This window comes from Schistocerca americana, chromosome 3 (assembly GCF_021461395.2).
Source record: "Schistocerca americana isolate TAMUIC-IGC-003095 chromosome 3, iqSchAmer2.1, whole genome shotgun sequence".
In the NCBI taxonomy this organism is placed as follows: domain Eukaryota; kingdom Metazoa; phylum Arthropoda; class Insecta; order Orthoptera; family Acrididae; genus Schistocerca; species Schistocerca americana.
Window position 1 is genome coordinate 133401381 of NC_060121.1, and position 12607 is coordinate 133413987.

General features: G+C 40.8%; 1 protein-coding gene across 1 annotated transcript in view; it reads right to left on the reverse strand.

The window, feature by feature from the left end:
- The window catches only part of LOC124605922, a 249938-nt gene extending 242667 nt beyond the window's left edge, over positions 1 to 7271 (reverse strand). The window contains exon 1 of the mRNA XM_047137876.1: positions 7016 to 7271. Coding sequence (XP_046993832.1) covers positions 7016 to 7271 — 256 coding nt within the window. The remainder of the gene's footprint in view (positions 1 to 7015) is intronic.
- Between the last annotated feature and the right edge of the window lie 5336 nt (positions 7272 to 12607).

Below are 12607 nucleotides of genomic sequence, written 5' to 3' on the forward strand. Positions count from 1 at the left end.
TGGACTTGACATTGAGAGCCTCTTTTGTGTTACAGACTTCTTTATTCAAGTAGTCACGAAGACAAGTAAACTTTTTTTAACTCATTTGTGTGACTTCGTTACTAATTTGTTGGTGTGTTGTACAACCTTCTTTCTCCTATCCTGTTACCTGACCCTGAGCATAGCCGTGTAATAGTGGCAGGGAGAAATTGTTTTAGCAGCATACTGCACCAGAAGCCGTTTCACAAACTAGGCCTACTGCAACAACAGAGGCAACTCGGCCTCCAAAGCAGTAGCGACGAGGCCTTTACGAGACTGTCGACGAGGGTTTACAAAAGATAGCATCATACAACCATGCGTTCCCATGCTCCCTACGACGTACCACCGCTGTGGAATGTGAATTATAACGTGACATACGAAATATCACATTGTTCGTCATGTTTAGTCTCTATATTCCCCAACTGCTGGGGCTTTACATCAGCTGATATTTGCTAAACAATCTTCTTACCACGGTTGTGGACTTGTGCGCAAATATTCCGTCTTCTAGAATGCAATTTCCCGTCAATAAGTCATAAGGCCTGAAGGGATGTGAGCGGTCAGTTTCAACACATGGACAACAGTTTATTTGTGTGTTATGTAAGCATTACAGGTGCTCGGAAGACCCAGGAAAATGTCCCTACAGCAAAATACTACAACCGTTGGCCTACTTTTCATCCTGTTTACGCAATAATTCGATAACCGACCAACGCTGGACGATCATTTGGTTCAAATGTTTCAAATGACTCCGAGCAATATGGGCCTTAACATCTATGGTCATCAGTCCCCTAGAACTGAGAACTACTTAAACCTAACTAACCTAAGGAGATCACACAACACCCAGTCATCACGAGGCAGAGAAAATCCCTGACCCGACGATCATTTCTGAGCACCCGTATGAAAGAAATATTTTATGCACGTTTATTATATTTTCCGATATCGACAATGAAATTTGACTCCTGATGGAAAATGCTTCTCATAAAACGAGCGCGTACAGGAAATATAAAGCAGAGCCCGCATTTAGACTGGAACCAATTTTTCGGGTCACACATGTTGCTTGGTGACATTTCTATCAAGTTGTATAGGCTGATAAAGAACATTTTAGGATAAAAAAGCGTAGCAAAACAATTTCAAGCGTCTCGCTTTAATTGTTGACAAAATTCAGTCAGTTAGGTAATAAGAAATTGTTGTCAAACACCAGTATAAACCACGACGGAACTTCTGGACATGCACTTAAAATTGTGAAATTGAAACTGAACTTGCAGTGTTATTTTGAATTTAAAATTACACATCACAGAAGTGCTTTAACATGGGAATCAGAACTGTACAGGAACGGAAATATTGATAGTGAAAGAAAACTAACACATAAATGGCATTCACAAGGTTGCTAAAGCTCTCAGCAATAAACGTCAAAATGACTTCAAATAAACGTTTCCTTAGAACATTCATAAAACTCAGTAAAATGTTTGCAAATGGAAATACGTTTCTTTGAACGTAGAACATAAAAATGTTAATGAGATCGTACAAGATTGAGTAGTTACGATATTCAGGGCGTTCACCCTTTTAAATATCAGAGTTCATGAGCAGCAATAATTTTATTGCTGCGACATTTCAATGATATTTACTGGATCTCTTGTGCACAATGAGTGCTCTTAATTAACTGAAATATATACGAGTACATACGTCGCCCTCACGTTTCATGTTGACAGTTGGAAATGAATGCAGCGTGAAAAGTTCAGAGAAGTTCGTGGTCACTGCACGTTTAATCTGTAAATCAAGTATTTTATGCCTTTAAATATCGCCGCTGCCTGTTGTTACAGGCCACTAAATTATTTTAAACGACCAATTTAAGGCAAACACTTGATTATGGTAGAAACTCCACAAATGTAGCTATTAATATGGAAATCTCGGCAAGTTCTATAACTGGAAAAATTCCGAAGGCGCGTGGCATATGAGGAGCAAACAGCGAGCTAAAAGGCACAATTATAACACAGCGGAACAGTGACCTAAATCTTGGGACGATAATTCTGTTCCAGGCGGCTCCAAAAATACTTCCAGTCCTAATTATCTTGCGCAGTACTTTAAGCTCTTGTTGTTGTCAGTTTACTAATTTAAGATGAATAAGTTTTATAACTCTGGTCTCTGTAAAATACAGAAACTTTTGTTCCTTTTTTGTTATACAGTCTTTCTTAACAGTTCTCGCTTCATGTCTGCAAAAATTTAGTTCTGGTTTGTCTAGTTTTCTGATATTATTTTAGACCTGAAAATAAGTAAGCGTCTATGTTGTCATTGCATCATCTGAAAGAAAAGACAAGTAACTAGTATTCTGCAAATACTGAACTTATATGCTGACTAACATCGATCGTAGGTATGCCGCTCAGTTGGTTATGTAAGCGATCTTTTTATTCTGGCGCTAAAGTATCAAATCGAACTGTAGATTCAACCCTACACCAAGTAAGAAAGGCCATGTTTAGTGGGCAGCAAGTAAGATTAATTACAGTGAAATATGTAAATGTGACGTGCTATCGACTGGAAAGCAGTACTACGTGCATCTAGTTACTACAGAAAGACCAATGGACACATGACGAGAATGTAACAATGAAAACCACTGACTATGCCTCGCGTGCCTATACGATACATTCTGTAGCAAAAGGCGGAATTGCTCTCATCTATCCGATAAACATAAATATGATTAAAATTGTTCTGAAATTTCGTTTCTTCGTATTATTTCATACACTCAGTAACAATATCTTTTTTCCATAGGAAAAAAAAAACTTTCTAGCTGTTCAACAGGCTTATGGACTCCGCATTGGCTTTGTTAAGCTCTCTTCTTCTAGTTCCGTAAAAGGCAATTCTGATACGTTCAATGTCTGTACTTAGAACGTACTGTGAAACTACAGTGGTGCTTTTTTTCTTTTTTTCCCTTGTCTCTATTTCTGATCCTGAAAGGGTGGCTCACTGAAAGCTCTCATTATTGGTCTTCTGTTTCATATTATTTACTGATTTTTATTTGTACTATGACAATGTTCCTCATCAATTCTAAATTAACTCTTGAATATTTTTTTCAAGTTTCGCAGATTTTACTGGTTAAGCCTCATCCGTAGCCGAGGTCTATAACGCGTTCCATTGCTGAGGCATCCAGTTCGAGTCCTGGTGGAGAAAGAAATTTTCACTATCGTTGTTTGGCTAGCAAGAGAAGGTGATGTGGTGGCGTGAAGTTCCTAATCACCAGACCTATCGCCAATGTCTTGGCTTAAATTACAAGCCTCCCCATTGATTTTCAGTGCCTGAAACCGTGTGACAATTTTGGCTGTGTTCCCATCCGTCTGTTGAGAACTTTAACCTCGGCGATCGGCTTGGTGCTATTTAAAAAGACTGGGCCAAAGAATAGGGGATGCAACAGAACACACAGCGATAGGGGAGTACCGGCTTTGTAGCAGGAAAAAGAGAGGACAAAAGCTCCGGAATTATACAATAACTTTCAGATTGTAATAGAAAATGCTCCGGATTTATAGTACAACTTTCACCTTTTAATAGAAAATATTTATCAGAAATCATTACAGGAGAATATAAATTTGAAAAACTTTTTGGGCACAGGAAGATACGAGCCATACTAAATCTAAGTGAAACAGAGAATCCGGTATTAGATAGGGGAATGTAAGTCGCATTCAGGATCAGGTATTGATTCCACAGTAAGTAATGATGAAGAAAAGGCTGAAGTCAATCGTGAGACAGGATCATTGAGTAAAGAATTTGGATACCGATATACTGAGAAATGATGGTATAGTTTTGAAGTTGTCTGAGGCTGTACGTAATGCAAACATGAATATTAATTTAGAGAGTTTAGAGGCAGGGGAATGGACATCTTTAGAAAAGGACAACCACAGAAGTTAGACAATTGTCGGTAGAAGGAAGATAACTGCGAAGAAACAGCGGGTTATGAAGGGAATAGTTAAACTGATCAATGAAAGAAGGAAGTACGAAAATTTCCAGGAATAGACAGTAATGCAAGTCAGAAAGGTACAAACAAAAGGGAAAAGCAGAGAGCCTAAAACGATACAGCTTCAGAAAAACGTGAAGAAATGGAAAGTTAAATGGTCGTCAGATGGACAAATTCATTTTATATAAGTCAAAACAGCCCTCGGTGAAATTAAAATTGAAGGCGTCATAATTACGAGTGCAAAAGGAATTTCGGCTGATAACAGCAGAGAGTACAACTGAAAGGTGGAAATAGTGCACTGAAGGCGCCTACGTGAGCGAGGAATTTGCTGACGCCATACAAGGAACAGAGTGCGTCGGATTGAAATACGTGGTAGGTACAATATTAATTAGAGATGGACTAGCAAGAAGTGAGACATAACGTTCCTCTGGAATTTCTGAAGTAATTTGGAATGTGGCAAACTAAGAACTACTCAAGTTGGTGTGTACAGCATATGAAACTGTAGACATATCATCAGATTTTTGAAAAATAATGTCATTCCACAATCTCAAAGATAGTTACGGCAGACGGATGCGATATCTACAGCATAATAAGCTTAACAGTTTTCAGATCAAAATTGCTGACAATAATTGTAAACAGATAAATGGAAAATAAAATTGAGGATTTGATAGAAGACCTGTTTGGATTAGGAAATATAGAGACGCCAGAAAGAGAGCTCTGATGTTTCGCTAGATAATGGAAGAAAGACTTAAGAAAAATTAGGAGAGCATGATTGGATTTTTCGACTTGAGTACATCACTCTACAACGTAAAAAGATGTAAGACGACTGAATTGGAAGTAAAAGAAGTGTCACCCATTACTAAAGGCGGATGAATACAGTATGTACAGCAATGAAGATAGAATGATAAAAATGGAAGTGCAAGAAGAAAGAGATAGGATCAAAACGTTTGCAGACAGGGATGTAATTTTTGACCCACTTGTCAGTGTCTGCAGTGACGAAGCAACGACAGAATTAAAATAAAGGTACAACTCAGGATGAAAGGATATCACTGGTGGTATTTACTGATGACATTGTTCTCCCCATTGAAAATGAAGAAGAATTGAAGGGACTATTTTATGGACTCAACAGTCTAATGAAGAACACGGACTAAAAATAAACCAAAGAAATAAGAAAGAAATTATGAAGATCACATATGAAATAAGCGATAAATTTAACATCAGAATAGAATACCACGAAGTAGGTGAAGTGAAGAACGCCTGGTAGCTTGGAACCAAACTTACACATGAAAGACGAAAGCGGGAAGTTATGAGATATTGTGCTATAGAAGGTTGTTGAAAATTAATGCGAACCGATAAGGCAATAAATTATGATAATCTGCAAAGAAAGGTCGAGGAAGGGACACTTGCAAATCGCTGACTAGAAGAAGAGACAGGATAACAGGACAGGTGGTAAGATATCAGGTAATAACTTCCAAGATATTAGAGGGAACAGTAAAGGGTCAAAACTGCAGGGGAAGGCGGAGATTGTAATATGAGCAACAAACAATTAAGGACATTGGGTGCCGGTGCCACACGAACATGAGGAGGTAGGCAATGGAGACGATGTCGTGGAGGGTCGCATCAAACCAGGCAAATGACTGATGAGACAAAAATAAAAAGCAAAAGAAAATAAAAAAGACCTCAAGCACTGGGCTTCAACCTCTCCCGTTTTCGTCATCCTCGTACAACACTCACACTGTATTACACTACGCTCACATGCATTTCAGTTACCTAGACATACCAGATACACGTGAGACATTCGTTCACCGCAAGGAAAACCGCAGCTGTATGGATACAAGAAAATTCTTTCCGACTATGAGGTTAGTTGCAGACACAAAGTTCGGTGTCGCATGGTGTAAGATCAACGTGACTAGCGCCAAATTAGCCCCACACACGATGCAGTTCAAGGAACGGGAAAAGTGTGTGCCAATCAGCGAGCTGTTAGGTTGCGCTGTGGTGTTGTTCTTGTTACAGCTATAGTGTCCCTTTTGAAATATTCAAGCCGATATATTTGAAGTAAATAATAAAAGGACTCTGAATAATATTATATGGACATAAACGACAAATTAATTATGAAAATGTATTAAATTAGCTTCAAAGAAAGACTATATCGATTGCAATGTAATAAACAGACATTATTTATATTAGATGAGGTCGTAGTGCATAACGTTCTCGAAACTAACATTATTATCTTTGTTATTACATATAAAAGAAAAAAGATATTTAAAATCACTTCGAGTCAGATACTTTCTTCTGCCGTATGTAAGGTACGCTTGCTATTGTAAAGCGGTAGCTTTTGTTCTATTTGTTCTCGTACATAGCCAATAATTAAAGTGTGTATTCTGTGCGTAGTGGAAATATATTTACAAAAAGTGAGTGCGTTGTGTTACTTAAAGAACCCATGCCAACAATTCTTGCTGAATTAATGATCGCAAGAAGTTATACAGCATTTTTTCAGTCTCTGCGAAGCGAGCAGCGGTGAACTTTGACTGGCAACAATTGGCTGCCATTACGCGGCGTATTTAAATTTATTTTGTTGTGTAACATATCACCACAGCCGGAGCAGAAAGAATGACTTCAAGTTATTCAATTAACTAAAGTGCAAAGCTTCAATAGTTTTATTTCGTCAAAAAATGCATACTTTCAAAGATACCACTTATTCTAGGTCAGTGAACTTAGCCTGTATTACATTTCGCCGAAAGCATTTGAAACAATTTGTAGGGAGCCTGGCGCTCATTTGAAACATAATTTAATATTTATCTTTGGCCGCCTACAAATTAATATATATATATATATATATATATATATATATATATATATATATATATATATAATCCCTTTCTTGTGTTTCACTTAATAATAATAATAATTAATAACCACACAAAGGAAGGGATAATATACAGCACACTGTTCACATGTAAATTAAGGCCGTTGGTGCAAAAATACATTCAGAATTCACGAGCGGTTTGAGAATCACAGGAGTGATTGGAGAGTTCACAAATGAGCAGATTTCGCCCTTACCGTAGTCGCTGTCTTCAGACACGTCGGAGCCGCTGTCGGATGACGCGGCTGTCACGTGACCCTCGTCTGCCGGCAGCCGGTCGTAGCCCTGTTTGGCACCGTTACCTGCAACACACGTCTCCTTGTTAGCTCCCGTCGCCGTAGCTGCCACGACTATCCAACGTCCCCAACTGTCAGTAGCTACGTAGTGCACACTACTCGCACACTGTTGTGTATTTAACGGTAGTAATAAAAGTAGTTCCGTAGGTTTATTCATTCGTGGATCACTGCAACAAGGACAATGGACAAGAATTTAAGAACGAAAAACTTAATTCATACATAAATAGGCGTTCAGGATGATGTCTAGTGTCCGGATCCGCACGTAAGATCTGACCAGTGACGTAACGCAAAGATGTTGTAGAGAGGCAATACTTGCATAAATATTTGAAACATATTACCTGGGAAGGCGAAGTGGTACTGCGGCAATAGTGGGAACTAGCATGGTCACCTGACTTGGTACAGTCACAATCCGATTAAAATAGTGCGCTACATAGCAGTGCAGGCATAGGAGGAGAGCGCCAGGAATATCTTCGAGGGCAGGCGCGACGGCTTGTGGTAACGTGATCAGATTCGTTGACGATGAGAAACAGAAGCTATTTATTGTGTCGGCAGAAAAAATGGGAATGAGCGTTAGGCATAATTGGCCGGGAGGCCCTATACGTGGGAGCACCGGCCGCCTTGGTGTAGGTCTTATTACATTCGACGCCACATTGAGCGACCTGCGCGCCGGATGGAGATGAAATTATGATGAAGGCAACAAAACACCCAGTCCCTGAGCGGAGAAAATCCCCGACCCAGCCGGGAATCGAACCCGGGCCCCTTAGGACAGCAGATCGTCACGCTGACCATTCAGCTACCGGGGCGGACGCGTCGGCAGAGAAGCCGACGAAACATGCTGCCAAATTGATAATGGTGAGCCGAACAGAATGGAACTCAAGTTTCTACGCCAAAGAAGGTGAAGCGAGGTGCTCACAATAAGTATTCCAGTGGCGATAAATATAAACGAATTATCCGGCAGCAATTTATATACTGTTACGAACATATAAACAAATACCAACTTTGCGAAAACTAGACATCTTCTGTCACACAGAACTCAAATTCATGTCTAGCAAGGAAAGTCTTAGAAAAGTTTTCTGTCCAAGCGATTTAGTTTTTAAAACTAGAGAGCCAAACCCAGGGTGTTAGGAGAGAAAGAGAGGGCATAGTTGTAAAAAGAGAATATACTACGTTACGTTTTTACAGAAGAAACGAAGGCAAAGGAATCACAGCGGTCAGTGGTTTACTTAGATGAAACATACAAGGGTTGCACAGAAAGTAAGGCACCTCATTTTTTCTTCTCGGCCGAAAACAATGCTAGGAATGCGAAACGTTACAAGACCCCTGAGTGAGCGTCCCAAGTTACCGTCATTTCCGACATACAGCGTAGCTGCAGGACAGTTACGAAACGTCGTCTGTAGGTGATGTACGTTACGAGCAACGTGCCGTCATTGAATTTCTTAAAAAATGGTTCATATGGCTCTGAGCGCTATGGGACTTAACTTCTGAGGTCATCAGTCCCCTAGAACTTAGAACTACTGAAACCTAACTAACCTATAGACATCACACACATCCATGGCCGAGGCAGGATTCGAACCTGCGACCGTAGGGGTCGCGCGGTTCCAGACTGAAGCGCCTAGAACCGCTCGGCCACACTGGCCGGCGGATAAAGTAAAATCTAACATAGCAACAGCAAAATAAATAAAAGAGAGACATATACAAAACGCAGAAACGTCAGAGACAGGAAACAGTAGAAAAACAACACAGAAATCATAACAGAAAACTCACTGCACGCATATGTATATTCCAGAAAAACAACGAAACGTATAATCGACATGTAGAATTCACCTGTATTAGTTCGACCTGCCTATTCCGAGGTTTGTTAATTTTCGCTTTCTTCTGAAATTATCGTTTTTGGAGTCGCCCGATCTACAATGAAGAGCCAACCAAACTGGTGAACCTGCTTAATATCGTGTAGGAGCCCCGCAAGCACACAAAGTGCCGCAACATGACGTGGCATGGACTCGACTAAGGTCGGAAGTAGTGCTGGAGGGAACTGACACCATGAATCCTGCAGGGCTGCCCATAAATCCGTAAGAATAGGAGGAGGCTGCAAGGCATCCCAGATATGCTCAATAACGTTCATGTCTTGTAGCCAGCGCATGTATTACATCTCTGAAGAGTGTTCATGGAACCACTCTGTAGCAATACTGGACGTATGGTTTGTCGCATTGTCCTGCCGGAATTGCCCAAGTCCCCCGGAATGCACAATGAACATGAATGGATGCAGGTGATCAGACTGGATGCTTACGTGCATGTCAGAGCCGTGTATGTAGTCGTATCAGGTGTCCCATATCACTCCGACTACACACGCCCCACAACATTACAAAGCCTCCACCATCTTGAACAGTTCCCTTCTGACATGCAAGGTCCATGGATTAATGTGGTTGTCTCCATACCAGTACATATCCATCCACTCGATGCAATTTGAAACGAGACTCGTCCGACCAGGCTTCCAGTCGTCAACAGACCAATGTCGGTGTTGACAGGCCCAGGCGAGGCGTAAAGCTTTGGGACGTGCAGTCATCAAGGGTACACGAGTGGGCCCTCTGTTCCGAAAGCCCATATCGATGATGTTTCGTTGAATGCTTCGGAGGCTGACACTTGCTCATGGCCCACCACTGAAATCTGTAGCAGTTTGTGGAAGGGTTGCACTTTTCACGTTGAACGAATCTCTTCAGTCGTCGTTGGTCCAGTCCTTGTAGGATCTTTTTCCAGCCGCAGCGATGTCGGAGATTTGATGTTTTACCGGATTCCTTATATTCACGGCACTCTCGTGAAATGGTCGTACGCCAAATCCCCACTTCATCGCTACTTCGGAGATGCTGTGTCCAATCGCTCGTGAGCCGACTATAACACAACGTTCAAACTCACTTAAATCATGATAACCTGCGCTGTATTCTGCCTCTTTACATATCTCTGTATTTTAATACGCATGATACACCAGTTTCTTCGGCGCTTCAGTGTACTTCAGTCAATTCTAGTAGTCGATTCCACATCCGTTATTTTTCGTGACTGTTACTAGGTGTGTGTTGTTAATTCTTTGAGGAGTTAACTTTCTGATATCGCTTTCTGTACTACAATGACGTAATAAATAATAAATCTCGTAATCGACATCTAGGTTTGACCCCAATACCTAAGTACGGATACAGATGGCTCTGAGCACCATGGGACCTAACGTCTGAGGTCATCAGTCCCCTAGAACTTAGAACTACTTAAACCTAACTAACCTAAGGACATCACACACATCCATTCCCGTGGCAGGATTCGAACCTGCGACCGTAGCGGTCGCGCGGTTCCAGACTGTAGCGCCTAGAACCGCTTGGCCACCACGGCCGGCCACGGATACAGAAAAAAAAATCTTAAAAACAAACAATACACACTTAACGGAGAAATAACGGAACGTGGAATGCAGAACTTGAATTGACCTAACCTCACCCTTGGAAATCGCACCGTATTAGAAGAAATAGCCAAACATTTGCGACAACCAAGATTACAAATACGACTGCTAATCGTTTCACTCTTGTCAATTTAAGCTGTGAGCTCAGGTTCCAAGAGGATTTGAAAAGGATCAAATAAAGACAATGGCGCTATCAGAAATATGGTGAAAAAATGAAACCAAAATCAGTCAAAATTATTCGAACCAGCAAATCTGAATAAATATCTTGGAGTATCTGCTCCACGGATCATGAAACTAACAATACGCAGCCAGCATAGCATTTTTCATATTAAACCGAAGCCTTGGGGCCGTGATCGACGCTCAAGGTTAGTGATAAATGTGGGTCCACAGTTCCAGTACGAAACCAGGTACATAAACAGATATTTGAAGTCAAATTCCGTAAGACGAGAGATGAGGAAAAACCTGTGAGAGTTTATTAACAACATGGCGACCAATTTTGTATCCGAGATCTTGGATGAAAGCTGTTATTTTCAAGTGGAAAGGTGGTCATCTGACGTACGAAATAGGTATACAAACACCTTCTTCCGTCGGCGTGCGGGATATAAAAAAATCCGTGTACGTCTTTTTAAGTTTTACTTTGGAAATACCAAGTAAAGCGTGTATACAAAACCGCAGGAACGTAAACCCTTTGTCGACTGGAGAAGATAGGAAACGTTAGAATTCTCGTCAGTTCGGAGGTAATGAAATGAAGTTTTCTGTAGTCAAAATTTTATCTACAGTAATGAACTACGGATATATATATAGCAGTGAAATGTCAACGATGACAAGAAGAGAATAGAAGCTTTTCAAAAGTGGCGCTACAGAAGAATGCTGAGGATCAGATGCGTAGATAGCGTAGCTAATGAGGAGATACTGAATAAAACTGTGGAGAAAAGAAATCTGTGGCGCAACCTGACTAGAAGAAGGGATCCCTTGACAGCACACATTGCGAGACATCAAGGGATGACCAGTTGAGTACTGGAGGGAAGCGTGCTGGGCAAAAATTGTAGAGGGAGACCAAGAGATGAATACAGTACGCAGAGTCACAAGGATGTCGGTTGCAGTAATCATACGGAGATGAATTGGCTTGCACAGGACAGAGTAGCAGTGGAGAGCTTGAAAGCTTCCTACTCGCCTTTAGTTGCCTTTTTATTAATTCAAGTACGCTTGGATTGCGTAACTAACGTTCTTGCATATCACTGCCGGACTGTGCTACAATCCTTTCTCTGCTATCGCTACCTTCCTCAATCCAGTACCGGGATAATGAAGTAAAAAGAGTTCCCCTATAATTAATTATTTTGCAAATATGATTCGCATTAGTACAACGGATACCTCTAGTGAAGGCTCCGGTAACCGAGCCATCTAAACCATACACTCTGGCACGATACATATTTTTCATCTCATTAAATTTTTGTACTACCTGGGTTTTGCTCATTATAATGTTTACATTCTCGCAAGGATAGTTAAAATAATGGGGATTGTGGTCCAAATGATCACACATAATGCGAGAGGTTTTTCTCTTTCGCAAAGTTATTTATTACAGCTATAGTACACATGAAACTACGGAAATGTATGTGTTAACTATGTCCTTGCGCTGATAGCGTTTACTACCTAACCACTGGTCTCTTAGATATGATATGGTCATGGATAGTGGTGGGATCTATGTCGCTATACCAGGAGACAATCAAATCTCTATCAAAACTGGATTTCGATGTGCAATTCAAGCACGAACATCTTGTCCCCCGTTAACCTACGTGACTGGCCGTGCAACGCTATTGAGAATTACATTTCTTGGGAAGGGAAATCAAAATTCTGTTCACGCAAACGCAAAGTAATTGGGACGGGAAAAGTGGCAAGCAGACATGAACATTAACAGTATTAAAGGCACGTTATACTCTAATACATCCTACTGATTGGTTCACATGCGCACACGTTAATTCCTAGTCTTAATTTCAACAATAGCGTGTAACATCTTGCAGTTTTATGTGCTCATCACCAGTTTGGTTGGTGTCAGTCAT